The 23365-nt window shown below is 32.6% G+C and overlaps 2 protein-coding genes across 10 annotated transcripts; one reads left to right on the plus strand and one right to left on the minus strand.

The window, feature by feature from the left end:
• Positions 1-1237: 1237 nt before the first annotated feature.
• LOC114169470 (alpha-xylosidase 1-like) lies at positions 1238-6322 on the plus strand. Its single transcript, XM_028054634.1, has 3 exons — positions 1238-1541; positions 2003-2685; positions 4185-6322. Exons 1-3 carry the CDS (start codon positions 1309-1311, stop codon positions 6044-6046), a joined length of 2778 nt encoding a protein of 925 aa, XP_027910435.1. The 5' UTR covers positions 1238-1308; the 3' UTR covers positions 6047-6322.
• A 13364-nt stretch (positions 6323-19686) lies between these two features.
• LOC114173933 lies at positions 19687-23130 on the minus strand. Of its 9 annotated transcripts, none has more exons than XM_028058619.1 (8): positions 22915-23130; positions 22749-22814; positions 22203-22287; positions 22021-22069; positions 21450-21726; positions 21271-21369; positions 21095-21168; positions 19687-20024 (listed from the first exon to the last, which is right to left on the minus strand). In XM_028058619.1, the coding sequence occupies exons 1-6, from the start codon at positions 23025-23027 to the stop codon at positions 21321-21323; spliced, it is 639 nt and encodes a 212-aa protein (XP_027914420.1). In that variant the 5' UTR covers positions 23028-23130; the 3' UTR covers positions 19687-20024; positions 21095-21168; positions 21271-21320. The 9 variants fall into 9 exon arrangements, with proteins under 9 accessions (XP_027914420.1, XP_027914421.1, XP_027914418.1 ...); XM_028058620.1 differs by having other exon boundaries at positions 21454-21726; positions 22749-22817; positions 22915-23062; XM_028058617.1 differs by having other exon boundaries at positions 21095-21191; positions 22749-22817; positions 22915-23062.
• Between the last annotated feature and the right edge of the window lie 235 nt (positions 23131-23365).

The following is a 23365-nucleotide window of genomic DNA, read 5'->3' on the forward strand; positions in this document are numbered from 1 at the left end:
GGAATCAAAATAAGAATATTTGACACGTGTCCGTTGAAGTTTATTATGTTTATTTTTTAGAAATCAATCGGAGAAGTTTCTTATTTGTTTATTTTGTTTATTTTTTAGAAATCAATCGGAGAAAGTGGGCTTATTAATCAAAACACTAATTAAAAAATTTTCATTGTGTTGAACATCATTTTATATTTATTTTTATAACTATTTGGAATTATATGAACTTGAATTTTGTTTGAATTTTATATAAAATTTATGACAGTGATGTATTTTATTTTATTTTATTTGAATTTATGATTAAATATTTGTTTTTTAAATAAGTTTGTAAATACCTGTGAGTACCCGTGGATACCCGCGGATATGAAAAAAATAGATGGGTACCCGCATACCTGACGGATATGGGTACGGATACGAGACGAATATTTATCCCGCGAGTAGGGTATGTGGGAACTACTACTCGTACTCTACCTGTCCCGTTGACATTCATAGTTATGAGAGGTAAAATGTATTTATTTATTTTTCATTTAATAGTTTTTTATAATAAAATATTTTGTTTTTGTAAAATGTTTTCTAAGAAAATATAACTTTACTCAGAATAAATAATTGTAAATCTTTCAACTAAAATACCTTGTCTTAATTATTAAATAAAGAAAGGATTAAATAGTTGTAAAATTTTCAAACTATGAAATATTATTACCTTTTTATTTAATAATTTTCCTAAAACAGCAAAAGGTGTATAAGAGAATATATTTTCAAAATATTACATAAAAACTAAATAACAAATTAAATGTATAATTTTTTTAAGGTTATTAATTTTTGTTAGCAGAAAAATTGAATCTATAGCATCTTTCATCTCTCTTTTCATATGTAATAAGTATATTGTCATGTTTTATATAATAAACAATAAATACAATATAAAAATTTAATAATATAAATATTAATTTCTATATAAGAAAAAAATATTTAATTTAAAAAAATTAATAATAATAAAAATATACCATATCCAAGAAAATCATTATCTCTGTACTATAACAGGCTTATCAGATCGCATGCAATAATTTATTCACAATATCACGTAAGAATTAAAAAGAATTAAAGTAACACAGTTTCTTACCTTGGATACCAAATTATATATTATTTTATCTACAGTAATACTCATAAATTAAAACAAGCATATTAAAAATACACAGATGGGTAAGAGGGTAATTTGCTCTGCATCAGCCATCTACCATGCTTGGCTGGTTATTTATACACCATTGCTACCCTCACAGTAGCAGTAGCAGCACTCACTACTGCATTACTCCATAGTTAGCTATGGTGTTTTCAAACCATTTAGCTGCTATATCTCTCTCTTCTCTTCTCCTAGCTCTGCTTCTGTGTTCTGCAGGAGCAAGTTCTTCTTCCAAAAGTGCCACAAAAATTGGCCAAGGCTACCGTCTTGTCTCCATTGAAGAGACCTCTGATGGTGGCCTTGTAGGGATCCTGCAAGTTAAGCAGAAAACCAAAACATATGGCCCTGACATTCCCCTTCTTAGGTTCTATGTCAAGTAAGTCTCACTTCTTCTACCACTACTCTGCACATTCATCTGCATTTTTTTTTTTTTGGAAAGTACCCTTTTTTCATTTTCCTAAAATTAATGTTTAGGGAAAGAGGTTAGTCCTAAATGTTTAAATCTCTGCTAAAGAAAATGTTTTTTTTTTTCTTTTAGTATTTTGGAAGTGTGTGGGATAAGATTATGGATTCTGCTGGAAAAATGTTTCTATTTAGTATCTGACAGTATCTTGAAGATGAATATGGAGGAAAAAGTAATACTTTTGGTGTTTTAATTAAAGAAAAGAAAGTCTTTTTCACCCAGTATGTTTATATTTAGTATTTTAGTATCACGAAAGACAATCATGGAGGAAAAAGAAAGTGTTTTAATTTTTTTTTGTGTGTTTCAATTTCAATACACGAAAAAAGCTTTTTTTATTCTAATTTTGACCTTGTTAATTTTTTCTGATTTCGCAGGCATGAGGCAGATAATCGTTTTAGGGTACACATAACCGATGCACAGAAGCAAAGGTGGGAGGTTCCCTACAACCTTTTGCCGAGGGAGCAACCACCACCTTTGACACAAAGCATTGGGAAGTTCAGGAAGAACCCTATAACTGGCTCTGAGTATTCTGGTTCTGAGTTTCTCTTTAGCTACACTTCAGACCCTTTTAGTTTTGTGGTGAAAAGGAAGTCCAATGGTGAGACCCTTTTTGATACTTCCTCTGGTGATTCTGACCCTTTTAGTTCTCTTGTTTTCAAGGACCAGTACCTTGAGATTTCCACCAAACTGCCTAAGGATGCCTCCTTGTATGGTTTGGGAGAGAACACACAGCCACATGGGATCAAGTTGTACCCTAATGACCCTTACACCTTGTACACCACTGACATTTCAGCCATTAATCTCAATGCCGATCTGTATGGATCGCACCCTGTGTACATGGATCTCAGAAACTCAGGTGGCAAGGCTTCAGCACATGCTGTTCTGTTGCTCAATAGCAATGGAATGGATGTTTTCTACACAGGAACTTCTCTTACCTACAAGATTATTGGAGGTGTTTTTGACTTTTACTTCTTTTCTGGGCCTAGTCCTCTCAATGTTGTTGATCAGTACACTACCTTAATTGGCAGACCAGCTCCAATGCCTTACTGGGCTTTTGGTATGATTCATTTGTTACTCTTCTGTTTTTTAATATTGCCTTTTCTACTTGGTATTTATGACATTACTGATATTTATTTGGGTGCTGTTAACATTTAATATTTAATATTCAACATTTAGTATTCTCCTTTTAGGTAGATTGAGTAATTATTCATTACGAAAATAGGGTCTTGATAGATCCAAATACTTAATGATACACCTTGAAAATTTCAGTGACTTTTCTTATGTACAATTCTGAGATTATTTTGTTTGTGTGCATAATGCAGTTGAGAATGCAGAGAGTTATGATTTTCGAATTAGCTGTTTTCTGCTTTAGCTGACCTGTATATTGAATAATGGGGGATGTTCTGGTTTGTTTTCTAAAGTTGGGTCTGCAAAGATATTTTAAAGATAAGTCACTATTTTTATGAATTGTGTCGTGGTTAACTTTTGTACGTCCAATTTTAGTAGTTGAGTAATTTAATACCTTTCAGGTCCACATGGAAAGATAAGGTGCCACATAAAAGTTGGTAACTTAACTTTTCCATATGAAAGAATTACTCTTTTCTAGTAAACTTTTGATTCAAGAATTTGACCTTTGTTACATGATTCTACAAAGCAATGTGTGGGTCCTTGTCAAGGACTATCATTGCCTACACGTGGTATATCACTTTACTTTTTATCTAGGGAGAAAGATTGTACTGATAGCACTAACCTTGCCAAAAAATTTCTTGTCCTTTTAAAGATAGGGTTTCTTGATAAATGGAATTAAGGGATCAATTACTACAATAGGGGTGAGGATTATAGTGAAAAATTCATGGATCAGTTTTCAATACAATTTTAAAACTTATCCAAGGACTTTTCATCTTCATTTTTAACTTGGTGCTGTACTGATCTCAGATGCCCTTTGTTATTTAATCTGCTTGATCTTGCTGACATATCTGGAATAACATTACCCTTGTGTCAAGGGAAGTATACAGTTATTATTGTTTCCTACGATCTAATGGTGGATTCATACTGTGTCTGTGTGTATGTTTGTGAAAATGAGAGATTTGCCTTTGCCTTATATCTATATAATTTGCTTTTACAATCTATTATTTTTCATGGCAGACATTCTTTAAACTATACTTTGCTTTATAACATGATTCTGTATCTACTTCTTTTGTCAAGTAAATGAAAAGGGTGGTTAGTATCGGATTCCTATGATTCCAGATCTAACTGAATGTGTTGCATGAAGTTTTTCTAAAAGTAATGCAAATGATATCATTCACATGAGCTACCTCATTTATCAATTAAACGACAAGGGTGGGTAGCTTTTGATCGTTCCTGTTCCAGATCTACCTGGACGTGGGGCCTGAAGTTTTTCTGTCAGTATTTTAACTAATATAATTCACGTGATACTGGTTCATTTAAGGGGGATATCATTTGATCCTTATTATTCCAGAACCATTTGAAAGTGGTATCTGAATTTTTTTTTTTCTGAGTACTTTAACTGATATTTTCACGTATTTGGTATTGTAGGATTTCACCAATGCAGATGGGGATATCACAATCTCTCAGTGGTTGAGGATGTTGTGGAGAATTACAAGAAGGCTCAAATCCCACTTGATGTGATTTGGAATGATGATGATCACATGGATGGGAAGAAGGACTTCTCACTCAACCCTGAGAACTACCCTCGTCCAAAGCTTTTGAACTTCTTGGACAAGATACACAACATTGGCATGAAATATGTTGTCATTATAGACCCTGGAATTGCTATTAACACCAGTTATGGAGTTTATCAAAGGGGTTTGGCTAATGATGTTTTTATCAAATATGATGGGGAACCCTTTGTGGCTCAGGTTTGGCCTGGGGCAGTAAACTTCCCTGATTTTCTGAATCCAAAGACGGTTTCGTGGTGGGTGGATGAGATCCGTCGCTTCCATGAACTTGTACCTGTTGATGGCCTGTGGATCGACATGAACGAGGTGTCAAATTTCTGTTCTGGAAAGTGCAAAGTTCCCAAGGGAAAGTGCCCTACTGGAACAGGACCTGGATGGATATGTTGCTTGGAATGCAAGAACATAACCAGCACAAGGTGGGACGATCCTCCATACAAAATCAACGCCTCAGGAATAAAAGCTCCTATTGGCTTCAAAACAATAGCCACTAGTGCAAACCACTATAACGGTGTGTTAGAGTATGATGCTCACAGTCTTTATGGCTTCTCACAATCCATTGCAACTCACAAGGGCCTTCAAGGGCTGCAAGGAAAAAGACCCTTTATTTTGTCCCGTTCTACTTATGTTGGTTCAGGCAAATATGCTGCACATTGGACAGGTGACAATCAGGGAACATGGGAAAACTTGAGGTACTCTATCTCCACAATGCTCAATTTTGGCATATTTGGGGTGCCTATGGTGGGTTCAGATATATGTGGGTTCTATCCACAGCCTACTGAAGAACTATGCAATAGATGGATTGAAGTTGGAGCTTTCTACCCATTCTCAAGGGATCATGCAAACTACTACTCCCCTAGACAGGAGCTTTACCAATGGCAATCAGTGGCTGAGTCTGCTAGAAATGCTTTGGGGATAAGGTATAAGCTGCTTCCATTCCTTTACACCCTCAACTATGAAGCTCATGTCAGTGGAGCCCCAATAGCAAGACCTCTTTTCTTCTCATTCCCAACATACACCGAATGCTATGGCCTTAGCACCCAGTTCTTGCTAGGAAGCAGTCTCATGGTTTCTCCAGTGCTTGAGCAGGGAAAAACACAAGTTAAAGCACTGTTTCCTCCCGGTAGCTGGTACAGTTTGCTTGATTGGACTCACACCATTACCTCAAAAGATGGAGTCTATGTTACCCTTGATGCTCCTCTGCATGTTGTCAATGTGCATTTGTATCAGAATACCATTCTTCCAATGCAGCAGGGTGGAATGGTCTCCAAGGAGGCCAGAATGACACCCTTCACCCTCATCGTAACCTTCCCATCCGGCGCCGCACAAGGAGAGGCTAAGGGCAACCTTTTCCTTGACAACGATGAATTACCAGACATGAACCTTGGAAATGGCTATTCAACCTATGTTGATCTCTATGCAACTGTGAACCAAGGAGCAGTGAAGGTTTGGTCAGATGTCCAAGAGGGCAAGTTTGCCTTGGATAAAGGTTGGATCATTGACTCTGTATCAGTGTTGGGGTTAGATGGAAGTGGGGCAGTTTCTTCACTTGAGATCGATGGAAAGCCTCTAATTGGTGCGTCAAATGTGAATGTTAGTACATCACAACATGAGCACTTGAACAGTGAGGGAGAAGGAGAAAAGAAAACTGTCATGGTTGCTTTGAAGGGCTTGAACATCCCAGTGGGTAAAAACTTTGCTATGACCTGGAAAATGGGGTGAAGATAGTTTGAGTGACCTCATGTTATTTATGATTTTGCAACTTTGTTGTGTTCTTTTCCTTTCTTCAATTCTTGTAGGTGTTGTGAGGGAGAGGAGATGAGCTAGAATTGTGCTCGTCCTTTTCCATTTTAAGTAGCAATTTGAATGTTCTGTTAGTTTCTTTTTGTACCTCTGTTCAAACTTGTCATTCAAGTGATTTAGAAGAATAAACCAAACTCAACATTATGAATCTAGTAAAAACATCGAGAATGTAATCATTGTGAGCTTATAGTTTAAGGTGGTTTCCTCGTCCTCCCTCGTCCTCGTATGCATCTGCATCCTTTATATGATCTTTTTACTCAGTCATTTCATGGTCTCCGCTCAGTAGATATGACATAGAACGTGTCAGTAATACATCCATACAGGTGTCAACTACCGATTATTTCGATTGAATGTTGAAATAATACACCTCATATATTTATGGCAAAAATACGTAATAAATATGTATAACAACAACAACAGAAAATAGTATCCACGTATCTTTATGGAAAATATACGTAATAAATATTAAATGAATATCCTTAAACTCATACATAAGTACACATTTTACTTAATTTTAGTTAATTGATTGTTGATGGGATGGTATAAGTATTACGATATGTCTAATACGAGGTTACTCATTACTTGTTTGTTATATTTTAATTAAGTGAGTGATTGTAATTGAGTGAATTTGATTTTATATTATATCTATGAAAACATTCATTTTTTTAAAATTTATATTTTGTGGGGTAACTCATTTAACTTTATTTTTCAGAAATACTAAATTTATGTTTATTAATATTTTGTTGCGTATTTTATTTGAATTGTATTTCAAAATTAAAATTTTCGTCTAAAAATAAGTTAAAATACTGTCATTAAATCTCATAATTATAATCAATGCTAATAAATTTATATAAAAATCATGATTAAAATCATTTTCTCGTAATTAGAATATGTTCCTTAATTTTTGCAACGTAAAGTTTCCTTCCAAACTTTTGATTTGTGCCTGCAGTGTCACAAATGATTGTGTTCCAATATTAATAATATGACCTTTATTTACTCACTCAGTGCACGACAACCTGAGCAATGGAAACCTATAAAAATGATATAAAGAAATATTTTCAGAAACACAATATCTGATACATGTTTTTAGTACATATTAAATATTCAATAAAGATTGTGAAATTAGGAGACAAATTCATCTAGTAATAATAACGAAGATAAACAAAGTGATTTTTCATATATTTTAGTAAATAATAAAAAATAATCTGAAAACTTGTATTAGTGTTACTAATATTTGTCTTGAGAAAGAAAATGGCCGACAAAGAAAGGGGACAATTAATAAAATCATAGACAAACAAATGCCTTTTGTTCCTTTCAGTAACGAGTTCCTTCGCAAAGGGTTGGACCAAATTGATACCAGATTGGTCTTCCTACTAATTTTGTTATGAACATCTCAAACATTCTCATTAAATATCTCAATTGGCTTCATAATAAAGAAAGCGAATATATATTATATGTATATATAAATAAGACAAAAGATATGTGTATATTATTCTCGGTGCTTCCAAATGTAAAAGCTAATCATAGCACTTATTTTCATGGAGATAACCATGGATCATAGATCATAGTGTCTCCACCATCTTTAACTCACCCAACTAAAAAAACCAACATTCATTTTTAAATTAAATGATCATCAACAAGAATGATATATTTTAGTTTCAGGAGTAATCTGTATTTTAAATGTTGAATATGTGATAGTGTTAAATATTTAAAAATAATTTAGAAAGAACACCACAAGCTCAATAAGAAGAAAGCTAAGGTTTTAAAAGAGACGCTTCAAGATACAGTTAGACCAACTATAATCAAATACTAAAATAACTAAATACTCTAAAGTTGGTTAAGCTGACTCTAATGTCATCTTATATATTTAAATAAATATAAATATTAAGATTGATTAAATAATATTATAATAACATCGAATAAACCAAACACGTAACTGAAAATTTTATTGAAAAAAAGTTATTAAAGTTGCAATTAATGATAATAATTTAAAAAATAAAAACAACTAAAGAGCTTCTACCTAAGGGACAAAAAATTCTATGCAACCATAAATTTGTATTATAAATAAACATTATGCGTTGGTTAAAGTCACGGTTGAAAAAAAAATTATATTGATTTTAAAAATTACTGATAGGTGATTTTAAAAATTTTAAATATTAAAGTGCAGCGTCATTTTAACCGACGCTTAAAATTAGTAAAAATAGAAAGTATGAATAGGTGGTTTGAGACGCATAAATTGACACTTACATTTTATCTAAAATTTTTAATTAAAGTTCGAAGTTAATAAAAGAGTAAAGTTACGTATTCTCACTTTTCCTCTCTCATTTTCACTCAATTTTTTAACTTGTGTTTCTATCTTCCCATCCTCCATTTTTAGAATCTTCCATTTTCACTTTCAATTTTTGAACTCGTACTTATTAAATGTGAATCAGAGAATGAAAACTATAACATATATCAGAGAAACTGTTATAGAAGCACACATTTATTGAAGCAGCACTGGTTATATATATAGCATGAGCCAATGTAACAGTACACATGATTACAAAACACAGAAAAACAATTTAACAGTTTCAACAACTCATTCTGACTTAATTTTTTACATCCCCTCAAGTCAAAAACAAATTTCACATAAACCACACCAATAAACTCTCTCAATTGTTTAAATCTAACATAAATATCAAGAGTTTAAACCTAACATACTTCAGGACTTTTGTAAACAAGTATGAAAGTTGAACTTCAGACTTATAATATTCCAGTTTCAACTTTTCCAGATTCACTTGTTCACATAGGAAATTAAACCTTATATTTATGTGTTTACTCTTCCCATGACAAGTTAGATGCCTAACCAAATCTACGACCGATTTGTTATCAACCATAAGTTTTGTTGTTTTGGTATCTCCAATTTGCAATTCACTAATTAGACTCCTTAACCAGGCTACTTGGCATGTTGCATCCGATACAACAATATATTTTGCTTCACAAGTGGAAAAAGTCACCATAAATTGCTTCTTTGAACTCCAGCTAACGAGTGCTTTCCCAAAGAAAAAAAAGTATCCGGCCATGCTTTTTCTATCATCTTTGTCATTGCACCAATCTAAATTAGAGTATCAACTTTTTTACGTCACTAGCACGATTTCCTTCTTTATTAACCCATATAGCATACTGTTCATAATAATTACAAGAATAACATTGTTTTTTTTGTGTAGGTGAGAATTCGATCCCAAGAACCCGAATTCTAGCTTACAAATTGCCAACTTTTTTTAAAATGCTAGTCAGAATTCAATTCTCAGGGACCAGAATTCGGTCACAAGTACCCAAATTTTGAACTGTTTTTTTTTTTTTTAAATTTTTGAATTAGGATTTTTAAAACTTTAAAAAAATAGTTTTAGGTGTTATTTTTTTATTTTCTTTTTTGAAAAAATGGTTGCAATTATATTTAAAAAAAATGAAATTTTTTTAGGTGTAATTTGAAAATATAAAAGTAAAAACAATTAATGTATAATGTTTGAGGTGGTGTTGTACTATTTATTTTTTTATGTTTATTGAATATTTAAAATTAAAAAAATTGATGGAAGTAAGAATTTAATTTTTATTTATATTTTTTTACTTTGATTTTTTTTATAAGAATTTTATTGATAAAATATTTATTTTTTCACACAAATAAATAATGTAAAATTTATTGTTAGAATTTATAGTAGGTATTAAGTTTAAATATAAAGTTAGAATTTATTTTTTTGAAATATCCTAATAAATAAATGAGTAAAATTTTGGTTGAAATAAATTATTTTTCTTGTTTTCTTGTTTTCTTGTAACTTGAAATTTTGTTTTTGTAATATATATATATATATATATATATATATATATATATATATATATATATATATAGTTTAATTGAAATTTATAAAGTATAGTTCAACAGAAAATATAATATATTTATTTAATGAAAGCATTACAAGTACCATAATTGATATAAATAAAAATAAAATTTATTTCTCTGTTGCTGGGATGAACAATTCAATGTATTGTCAAGTGTCAGAACTAGAGATGGCAAATAAACCCGTCCCTATGGGTATTGCCTGAACCTGTTTCTGTTTTGAGGGAAATTCCCGCATTGACTGGGTATGGGTATGGGGAATCCCTGACTTTTTCAATTGGGTATGAGGATGGGGATGTACATATCCCCGCCACAATACCCGTCCCCGTCATACCTCCGTTTCTATTTAAATTATTAAAATGTTCACAATTAATTAAGTAACTATATATATATATATATATATATATATATATATATATATATATATATATATATATATATATATATACTTTCTATTTTTTATTTCTTCTAATTATTTGATTTGTCATGAAATTCATTTGCATCTCTAGTATATTTTTCATCTTATCATAACCTTTATGTAATTAAATTAAAATGATGTATGTCAATTAATTTTTTTTTATGTCTCACATTTGAATATTTCTATTATTTTTTAATATTTTATTTATTGTATATTTTCCTTTCACATCATGAGAATGATTAATACTCTCAATTCATCTTTGTTTCATTTGAAGAACTCTTTTGTTTTGCTAAAACAATTTTCGTTATTTCTCAACTATTGAGTATATATGTTGATATTTGAAAAAGTTTTCTTAGATCTCTAAGGTATTTTTCATCTTATCATATCCTTAATTATACATTTGCTTTTCTTTGTGCGATTTCTTTCGATAGTCTTTCAAATTGTTTCTAAGACACATTTGTTAATTTTTTAATATTTTTATTTGTTGTTTATTTTCATCATGTAGAATATTATTTCAATATATTTTATCTAGTTATTTTTTATTTTCTGACTCATTATCAATCATACTATAGTTTTTTCATAATAATTGTAAAAATAACTTTTATTTACTACAATATAAAAATTTAATGTAATTGCCATGAATATTTTTTATCACCATCCAACATATGTTGAAGTTCAAACGATACAAGATCCTTAGACGCGTTTAGTGAAGATAAGGACAATATACTTTTTGATAAACCTGATGACCATGACCAAAACCTAGATGTCAACCCCATACAACAACAACACACTCACCTTCAGATACATGTCCCTTACAATCCACCACAACACTTCAAATTATATGAAAAATAAAATTAGACCCCACACAAGGAATTCCCAAATTCATATGACCACCACACAATGTTGCATGACAACTTTAAGCATGATGTTAGTACACTGACCCAAGGAATGAGGTTCCAAATAGAAGAACAACTTTTAGATGCTTTAAACAGGTACCACATAACAAACCATAACACCTACAAAACCACACACTCAAACACAACAAGGTTGAGGGTGCAATGTGTACAACAAGTGTGTCCTTGGAAATGTTAGGCAATACTACATACAAGGGAAGAAGTGTGGGAAATTAGAAAGGTTGAAGATGTGCACACATGTGCACATAACTCATAACGCAAGACCATAAGCACCTGGGCTCAAGAAAAATTTTGTAACATGTAAAACAAATGGTGGAGTCAGACCCATCCACACCAATTGTAACAATGATTTTTTTCCATCCAGACCTCTATGGGGTATAACACAACTTACAGAAAGGCGTGGTTGGCGAAACAACAAGCAATTGAAGATGTGTACGAAAATTGGGAACAATCTTATAACATATTGTCGTGCCTACTACAAGCCATGCAAACTTATTTGTCTGGGCTTGTATACAAGTTGAAAACCAATCCAATTACAAATGGGGAGGAGAGCCTACAAAGCCAACAACACTTTCAAAGAGTGTTCTGGACATTCAAACCATGCATTGATGGATTCCCATTTTGCAAACCAATAGTGCAAGTGGACGAAACCTTCCTTTATAGAAGGTATATGGGCACCCTTCCAGTAGCTGTTGCACAAGATGGTACAAATAACATTTTCCCCATTGCATTTGCTGTAGTAGAGGGTGAAACGACCAAAGCTTGTTTTTTTTTCCTTAAAATCACGAGGAGACATGTTACGCCTCAACAAAATTTATGCTTAATGTCGGTCCGCGACAACTCAATCAGTGCAACATTCAACATACCCAATAGTGGCTATAGTGAAGGGAACTACGTGCAAGTGTTTTGTATTCGACACATTGCACAAAATTTTACAAAAAGATTCAAGAATACAACTCTAAAAAAGGACATCGTGAACATGGGTAAGTTATTACATGTAAAAAATTTTCTTTTTCATTTTTCGCTTGTTTATTATTCACCCACATTATTAGAGAATAATTTGTTCTTAAATTTATATTTGTAGTATACGCACTGACCGAGCCACACTGCAACTACTACTACAACATCATTAGAGAAGACAACCCAGAAGCATTAGCTTGGGTAGACCAAATTCCAAGGGAGCAGTGGTGTCTTGCATATGACCAAGGAAGAAGGTGGGGTCACGTAACAAAAAATCTGGCTGAAGCAATAAATCATGTCCTGAAGAAGACAAGAAATTTGCCAATTTCTTCCACAATATTGGCCACGTACACCAGGTGCAACACCTACTTCACGAAAAAAGGCAGGCAAATAACTGCAATGCTGATTGTTGGTCATGTGTACTCTGAATATGCAACCAACTTCTTATAATATGCGGACTCCAAGTCAAACACGCACCATGTCTGATAGAAATACCACAAGATTCAAAGTGGAGGAGATGGTGAATCCTAGAGAAGTACGTCCTACAAGAAAATTTGTAGTCAGATTAGATGAAAGGTGGTGCGATTGTGGAAAGTTTCAAAAAATCCATCTACCATGTTCACATGTTATTGCAGTTTGCAAACATGCACATCACGACTTCAGCATGTACACAAGTCCCCATTATAGGCTGGATGTCGTCATTAAAGTATATGATAATTTGTTTGACGAGTTAAGACATGAAGAATATTGGCTACCATACCAAGGGCCACAGGTTTGGCCTCATCCTGCCACAAAAAGGAGCGAGAGGGGTCGTACTAAATCAAGTAGAATTATGACTGAGATGGACATTAGGGAAGGAAGTCAATCAAGAAAGTGTTCCTGTTGTAGAACTGAAGGACACACACAAAATCATTGTCCTAACAACCCTGCACTTAGATGATCCACATCGAACCACTTAGTTTATGTTGTACTTTTAATTGTGTTCAATAAATTTATCCTTTTATTATTATCTTTTATTCTTACTTATATTACAAAAACCAAAAACAAATAAAAATTTAATTTAAAATACAATAATACAATGGTTTTAAATCATTTTTATAATTTCCTTCATTTTTAATTTATTTTTTACAAATTTCCATTGTTATTTTTTGAATTCTTACACATAAATCATTTTAGTAATTTCCTTTATTTTAAAAAAAAAATATTGTTTAACAATTTTTTATCAATCTATATTTTGGAATTTATTTGCTACATTACAAATTACTACAACAAAAATTTAAACCATATAAAAAAACTAAGTATACAAATGAATTGTAACCTTTTAATATATAATTTTTAAATTTACTTTTATATTCCAAATTTCAACTAAAATAACTTAATACACAATACTAAATCTATTTTTAAATTATTTTTTTAACTGAAGAAATTCAAAAAATGATTTAATGACATTTATTTTGATATTTTTCCAAATAATACCTCAAATAACTTAATACACAATACAAAATCATTTTAAAAAGAATTTAAACTCAACAATTTCAAAAATAAGTAAATTACATTAACTTTAATATATTTGCATATTACACCTAAAATATCTTAACATACAATAAATAATCTATTTTTAGCCTTTTTTAACTAAACAAATTTGAAAAAAAAATCATTATTTTAAAATATAATTCCAACCATTTTTTCAAAAAAATAAAATAAAAAATAACACCTAAAACTATTGTTTAAAAATTTTCAAAAATTCTAATATAAAAAAAAAACAGTTCAGAATTTGGGTCCCTGGAGATCGAATTCTGATTGGCATATTTTAAAAAAGTTGGCAATTTGTAGGCTAGAATTCAGGTCCTAGGGACCAAATTCTCACCTACATAAAAAACAATGTTATCCATGTAACTAGTGAACAGTATACTATGTTGGTTAATAAAGAAGAAAACCGTGCCAATGGCATAAAAAAAATCTGAGAGTATCCTACAAGCTCTAACTCATGTTTTGCAGCCTCTCTTCGAAATAAAATCCCAAAACTCACTATTCCTTACACTTAACACATGATTCTCTTTGTAGCAACCAAGTGTTATCGTCTAGGTTCCTATATAAACCTGCTAATGGCTCCAACATTGTAATTAAGGTCTACTCTAGTGTGACACAAGTACCTTAAACTCCCCATAATCTTCCTGTATGTAGTCGGATCAACACACTCATATGCAACATTTTTCTCAAGCTTCAAACCAACATCACAAGGGACCCTACTAAATTACTTTGACTCATTCTAAACTTCTCAAGTAACTTAGTTGTATATTTAGTTTGATGCATAAGAATACCCTCCGTGTTTTCTCAAACTCGATGTCAAGAAAATAACTCAACTCCTTGATCTCACTTGTCTCAAATTGACTTAGCATTTGTGTTTTAAACTCACCAATCATTTCTTCACTACTCCTTGTGACAAGCATACCATCTACATATAAGCAGATAATTAGTTTTCCTTCACCCCTTAGATTCTTAATATAAACCCCCAATTTAGAGTGCACTTCAGCAACCCTATTTGACACAAAAACACATCAATTCTCCTATTCCAAGCTCTTGGGGCTTGTTTTAGGCCATACAAAACTTTATTGAGTTTGTAGACCTTGTGCACTTACTCTTTAACTTCAAAACCAAGAGGTTATAAGACATATACGTCTTCCCTAAGGAAACCATTTAGGAATGCAGATTAACATCCAACTAATGCATGCTCCAGCCTTCTCGGTTTGCTACTGACACCACTAAACGAACTGTTTCAATACGTGCCACAAGAGAATAGACTTCTCCATAATCCACTCATTCCTTTTTCAGATAACCATTTTCCACCAAGCGTGCCTTGTGTCTCACTATTTCACCTTTCGGTTCACCTTTATCTTATAAACCCACTTTAGTTCAATAGGCTTCTTTTTAGTCGGTAAATCAATTAACTTCCAAGTGTTATTCTTCTCAATCGATCTGATTTCTTCCTCTATAGAATTCCACCATTTTTTTCCTATCTTTGCATCTTTAAAACTGAGTGGTTCTGCTTCAGCAATAAGAGCAAAATGAATCAGATTACACTAAGAGGAAACCACAAAATCGTGAAGAAGATCATAATCTTGCAGGTGTATTGGTGTTTGTTTAATGCGAGATGAACGTCTTACTCCTTCCTGATCATTGCTTCTAGTCACATTTGATCCAAAATTATCTTCAAAAATCACCTTAGATTATGCTTCAACAGTCGTAGGCTGCTACAGTTCCATTCTGCTCTTTCATCGATTACCATATCTCTGCTAATACTCACTTGATTCGTTTCCGGATCAAAAATTCTATAGCCTCCCATTGAATGATACCCCACCAACATTTGTGGCACCCCTTTATCATCCAATTTCTGTCTTAGTTGATCAGGGACTCGCTTCCAACACAGCGAACCAAATGTCCCGAGGTGTGACACGCTTGGTTTCACACTTGTCCAAGCCCCCTCAAGTGTCAATTCATGCAAGCGTTTAGTGGGACACTTGTTCAGCACGTGTGAAACAATGCTTATTATTTCTCCTAGAGCAATTGAGGTAACTTCTTCCCACGTAACATGCACCTTACCATTTTCATCAAGCTCATATTCTTCCTTTTGGCACAACCATTATGTTAGGGCGTATAAGGGGGAATGACTTTGTGCACCAAACCGTCTTCTTTAATGAAATCTATGAATTCATTGGAGGCATATTCTCCACCTCCATCTGTCCACAACACCTTCACAGTCATCCCATTTTGCTTCTCTACCATTTTCTTGAATCTTCTGAATACATCAAACACTTCACTTTTCTGTGTAATAAGATAAACCCATGTCTTTCTCGTAGCATCATCGATGAAAGTACAAAAGTACTTGTTACCTCCAGGTGTTTTGACTTGTATAGGACCACAAACGTCAGAATAAACCAACCTCAATTTCTCTGTGGTCTTTATGGGTACCCATTTGCTAAAACTTCTACAAGTTTGTTTGCACTACACACAATCTCTGCAAACTTCTTCTGGAACGTTGATCTTGGGTAGACCATAAACAATTTGATTGCTTCCTAACTGATGCAAATCTCTGAAATTGAGATGGTAAAATCTTTGATGCCATAACAATTCTACCTTAGCTTCTACTGTAGAGAAACACCAATGTTTCAACATTTTCATCCCAATCTTAAAAGTCCAATTTTGGGACAAAATGGCTTAAATTACTGTTCTTTTGTGCTGATCGAACACACTAAGCAATTGTCCTCCATTTTCATTGAAAACCCTTTTTCAAGAAGTTGTCCAAGACTTATCAAATTAGTCTTCAAACCTAGCACGTATAGAACATTTTCTACTACAATTTGTCTCCCATCAAGATCCCTCAACACAACTTTTCCCACTCCTTCTACTATCAAGCTGCTATTATCAGCAAACTTGATCCTCCCATGTGAGTGTGGTTCTTGAACCTTCACAAACAAATCGTTTCTCCCGGTCGTATGAGTTGAGTAACCCAAATCTAGATACCACAAAGACTCATCATTGTTCATTATCTCTATCTGTGCCATTAGTGTTACTGCTTCAGAATCAGACAACTCTTCTTCTTTAGCAAAATGCGCTTGAGTTTTCTTGCCTTTCACTCCATCACCATTTCGCATTTTTGGGAAAAGTGTCCTATCCATTGACACTTATAACACCACACTTTCCTCTTGTCAAACTTCCACTCTTTCTCATTATTTCCACAGGATTTTTCCTTCTAATTACCTTCTTTGGAGTCACCTGTTAGCTTCAATTTCACTTTGCTAGCCACTAACTTTCTATTTGTCTTCTAACCAACCTTTTTACTCCTTTATTTATAACTAGTTCTTGCTTAAAGAGATAGTTCTTGAATCCTTTTTCTCTCGTTAATTTTGCACTCGTGATCTCCAATGAATGTTGCAAATCTTCTAAGTCCATTGAGTCAAGATCTTGTGTTTGTTCAATGGTTACCACTAGATGATCAAATCGTTGAGGAAGAGTCCTCAAGATTTTGTCAAGCACTAGTTGATCTGTGATGCCATTCTTGCATGCCCTCATGGCATTAACCAACTCTTGAACTTTTTCAAAATATTCCGCAGTGATCTCATTCTCTTCCATTGTAAAAAGCTCAAAACTTTCTTCTTAACGTGGGTAATTTAACCTTTTTATTCTTGTCATCATCTCCATATGTCTTAACTAGAATCTCCCATGCCTCCTTAGCAGTCTCTGCCTTCGAGATCTTGTCGAAGATTTTGGAGCTCACACATTGGTACAACAAGAACTTGGCCTTGCTATCAAGCTTCTACTGGATCTTGAAAGCCTTTTTATCTTCCTCACTCGCCTTCCATCCTAGATATTCAAGACAAGCCAGAATCACCTCTGATACATCTTGATACCCAAATATTGCCTTCATCTTGATGCTCCAATCATCAAATAGCTTCCCGTCAAACACAGGTTGGATGATGCTTTAATTACCGGCCATCTTCCTTCGTTCTTTGCTGAATAACCTTGAAGAGCACACACTATTCTTGATCCTAATAAATTCGATCTTGGATTATCAAGACAACTTCACAATGATGATAAATCTCTACTTGATGCAATCACCACTCACTCCACTTCGCAAACCACTCACTCGAACCTTTACATTTGTTTGTAGTTAAGATAGGTTTACCTATGAATTAGATAATAGCTTTGCTTTCTTAAATATTGTAAGTGTATATTATAATATAAATGCAACAACATAAATTAGAGGTTTCAGGAAGACTATAGTCCGTGAGTTGCCATCAATTTGGGGTTTAGTTTTTTACCTAATGTTAATCAAGTTTTATACATAAATTGTATTATTACCATTGGAATTTCTTATGATCGCTACAATTTTTGCTATATTTTCATTATGGTTTTACTTGGCAATTTGATAACGTTGTCGTTAACGCGATTAAATTAATACTACTTATGTATAACAATTTTAGTATTGTTAAGATAGTAGTTAACATAATAGAAATGGTAAAGTAATCCAAAGTCGTCTCCCAATGAACACGAAATTGCTTTTTAACAAAAGAAAATGATCTTTTGACTACCTAATTTTGACAACTTTCTCTTACAACTTTAGGTGTCATCTTCTAATTGGTTTTTCATTTTTTATTTTTCTCATTCTTAATCTTTTAAAACCACTTAAAAGATGACACATCATGTTGTAAGAAAAAGTTGTCAAAATTTAGTAGTCAAAATATCATTGTCCTTTAACAAATTAGTTCTTATAAAAACTATACAAAAGAGTTTGTCAAAAAAATTAAAAAAAATATATAGGGGATTAAGATAAACAAGAAAGAAATAGAAAAGATATAAATGTTATGAATTAATGGTCGTCCATTGATTTATACAGTTACTCATGATTGATATGATTGATACTCATATGACTCATTACTCTTTATGTAAATATTTTGTATTAACTAATTTGATTTGTATACCATGTTATATCTATAAATAGGGCTCTTCCTATCAATAATAAGACACACAAAAAAGTTTTTCCCCCTATTCTCTCATTGCCTATTCTTCCTTCTATTCTCTATTCTTCTCTATGTTATTAGCTTTATTTCATAACACGTTATCAACACCATGCTTCAACCAACTGAGGGCTAGTAGAAGTTTTTTCTTTTTTAAGGACAATGTTCTGCTGGTCTCAATCCAGGTTTTTTCTAATCCTTTCTTCATTTACAATTTTATCATATATTCTTATTATTATATTTTATGTGCTAGTATATTCTTCATTTCTTATATTGTTTGACTTTATCAATTTTCTTCTCCGTCTTATTATTATTATTATGATGGTGATTATTATTATTATTATTATTTTATGTGTTAGTTCACTACAAAAATAATTATTTTTAGTAGGGGTTATATTTGACATTTCTGGGGGTTTTAACCCCCACTAATGGTTTTACTAGGGGTTTGCAATTTCCCTGGAAGAGCAAGCGTAGCTAACGGATTACCGGGGATTTTTAACAACCCCTGGAAATAGCGTAACTTACCGAGGGTTTCAAAAACCCCCGTTAATGCATGGGGTTCGAAAACCCTCATTAATGCTTGGGGTTCGAAAACCCCCGTTAATGCATGGGGCTCAAAAACCCCCGTTAATGCATGGGGCTCGAAAACCCCCATTAATTTTTGGGGTTTCGAAAACCCCCGTTAATACCCAAAGTTGGGCTTATATTATTATGACATTGCTATAATGCTAAAGTTATACTTTCGTGATAATTGATTTGTTGAGTTAATTTTTTGAGTATGAAAAGAACCTTATTCTATGGATTTTGTGAACTTTGTTCAATTGCATATTTATAAATGAAATTACACAAGAAATTACACAAAATCATTGCACCAAAGAAACAACCACTAAAATCACATGATTATCAACTTAAGTATAAATAAACATATAAATGAATAGAAACTGCACTTCACCGCATCTAAGGAATGAAGATATACATATATGGAAACTAAGACAATCTTGAGATCCATTATTTTCGTCATAATATCTTCAAGAGTACATACACATTTTTATTTTATTAATGCAAATTGGACGATGTTGCAATATTGGTATGTGACACACATGCATGCACAATCCTCCACTATTTCTCCCTGCTACTGCTTAAATTACTGCTGCATCTACCAAGAGTACGCTTAAATTGGATGATGTTGCCCCAACCCATTGTCAAACCACAATTTCTGCATAACAAGAAAACACGAAAGTAAAAAAAATAAAGAAACATAATTGATCATGGTCTACATATATATCTCATGCTAATTTCTACACTACCCATGTCATCATGTGAAAGTAAGTCCAAATAAAGAGGTGATTAGTCATATAACACGTGCAGGTCAGTTTACAACTAGTTATAAAAACCTAAGAGTTGATACAATTGTTGTTTGATTGATAGTTTAATGAGTTTGGTTGCATAGGAAAAAAAGGTCGAGAGTGTTGTAATAATTCTACCAAAATTAGAATATATATATATATATATATATATAATAAAATTACTCCGTTTTACCTTCGTATAAATATTAACAAATAAAAAGATAAGATGTTGATTCATTATTCCAGAAAATGAACCTAAACAACAGAAAATTATACAGACAATTTGGTATATGTTATTGACTTTATTCCAAACTAATTTATTTATGATATACAAACTAACTTTAATCCAGATAAAATAATTTTTTATCAGTTGTTCCGTTCTCAAAGTTTTTTTATTTATATTATTCTTTTCCTAACTCTTCTCATTTATATATATATATATATATATATATATATATATATATATATATATATATATATATATATATATATATATATATATATATATATTCTATTACTACTTCATAGTTTTAACCCCTGTTAAAAAATATAATCATAGCCTAATAAAAAAATTAACCTTTTTTAGAGATAGACTCTATTCAGCAAAGCATTGAAGGGAAAAAATAACTGACAAGGATGGAGAGCAACAAAATGCAAAGAATATTTAAAACTTGTAAACACAGAATGAAAAAACTCCACATCCGATCAAAACTCCTGAAAATATGCTAAAATGATCTTATCTCAACAAAATTCACTTTCCTAACCAATTTGTCTTTGCTAGGTGGTTTGTCATCCTGTACATACAAGTTACAATAGTAAATATAACATATAGCTACAAACATTCAAAACAGAGCAAATGCAAAATTTCATTTATTGCATATATAGAAGCATCAGAAGAACCTTATAAAATCAGGACAAAGTCTAAAGTTACAATACTTACATTAGATTTATCAAAAAACAACTTTTCAGAAGGCGGTAAGCAAAAGAAATCAGCATCAGCACGCATAGGCCAACCTAATAGAAAACAATCAGTAGGCCTACAAGTATATTGTTAAAACTTAAATCATTGACAGGTATGACAGTCAATACAGAGAAAAAGTAAAACATTAACCATACCAAAAAAGCTTATTCTCCACCTCCATAAGCTGGCTTCACATTCTCTCCAATCATTGGATTGACATTGCCGGCAAGCATACCATATAATTCAAAAGCCATCTACAGGAACCATTTTGAAAAGAACCAATTCATGTCAACATTCACAAAAAGTAGCAAGTTACCATCAAAATGTAGAAGACCTGCCAGTTGAAGATGTTATGATGCAGTTGGGATTATTCAAAAAGCCACACAACTCTTGGAACTCTTTTTCAGAATGCACCATAATGGCTCCCCTAGTATATACCTCCATTGACAAATTTGGAAAAATGAAGACTCTGACTGATAGAGAAGTATATCTTCGTAAGAACTCTGCAACTGTAGATGATAACTTTTTATCCATATTTGTAATCATTATCATACACACATTTTTCGTTCCCCCGAGATCCCTGTCTTCCATTCTTTGGTCTTGACAACTGACTAAACAAAATATAAGGAAAACTAAAAATCAAATGAAATCCAAGGAAAAATTAAAGGAAAAGGTAAGAGGATTCATATTATGGAACATCCTTGTAAAAATATAAATAACTACTACCCTAATAAAAGTCAAGGTTGATGAATATAATACTGGGGTGTCTTTAACTCTGTTAAATAGAGAAAAAGCTATGAAAAGAGCCACAAATTTCTTAATCACAACGAAATGGTTTTTGAAGCTGAACCTAGCAAGTTTAATCTACTTATAGTGTTAACCTCTACTATTACATCGGAACAAACCTTCAGGTGAATATGCACTCACTATAGACCGCCTAGCACATTGTGTTTCCTGTAAAGGGCAATAGATTAGAGGATATAATATTAGCACCAGAACATGTCCAGTATCACTATTTTATATCTTCCTCAGCAAGCAAGTTCATAGAAAGGAATCGTAGTAACATAGAGAGGCATGTACTACTTGCCTTTATCATTCTTCCAAAGTAAGTAATTTGACGTGTGGAGTAAGACCTGTTGCCTCGATATGGAACCATTCCAAAGCTAGAATTCCTTTGGCATTAAAAAAGAAGAACAATTATCCAGAAATGAAGCCACTGCAGGATCTAGCTCCCATCTAGTATTTGCAAAGCAGAATGAACCAGAAGTTATGCGAATCACCAAAATGTCTGGAGTGCTTGTGGCCATAGTATATTAACTAACATCACAAAATGCTTTTTTTCTTGGAACTCGGCCTAAAACTTCTATCCCTAGTCTGATTGATTGTATCAGTATCTTTGCAAAGGAAATTGACAACCACACAACAAAACAAGGAAAGTTAGGGCAAAATGAAGAGATAAATAAACAAACATGTTCGTGGTGAGAACAGTGAGAGACACGTTGAGATCAGAAGACATAATTGCATTGAGACGAAAATAAAAGCATGGAGATTGAAAGAACGACGAAACTGAAAGTAGTGGAAATGAAATCGAAACAAAGACGAAATTGAAAGCAAGGAGAAAGGTGTTTATTACCTAATTTCAGAGAGAATGATGGACTCGAAAGAGAAAACGTCTTCCTGATAAGACAGGAGCCGCAACCTCCTTGGACACGAACGATAAGCAAAGAAACGAAATTGAAATTGAAATCGAAAGAGATGGAATCAGAAAAACAAAAATGAAATTGAAAGCCACGATTTACCTTAAGCGAAGAGCATGAGCCTCTTTCTTCTTCCTACCAGCAAACACCTTCTTCCTTCTCCCAGAGCAAAAGTAGTTAATTGAGCCACCGAGAAAGAGAAAAAGTATCTGCATAAAGAGAAAAATCTTACCCAAATTAAAATCTTAAAAGTTATAAAATAAATAGAATAATTTTACTGGGGTTAGTCACAAAACCCCTTATACTTAGTGAGGGTTTATAAAACCCCAATTATCTATATATATTTTAGTGGAGGTTATTATAACCCCAAATAATAAACCCCAATTAAAGTTATAAATTCTTGTAGTGGTTCTAAACACGCGAAACGTTGTAAAATTTGGAGTTGTGACCCTTGATATTACAAGGAAGAATTACTTATATTGGATATTAAATGTTGAAATACATTTAGATGCAATGGGTCTTGGTGACACCATTAAAGAAAGAAATAAAGCAT

Source organism: Vigna unguiculata, chromosome 2, assembly GCF_004118075.2.
Source record: "Vigna unguiculata cultivar IT97K-499-35 chromosome 2, ASM411807v1, whole genome shotgun sequence".
Lineage (NCBI taxonomy): Eukaryota > Viridiplantae > Streptophyta > Magnoliopsida > Fabales > Fabaceae > Vigna > Vigna unguiculata.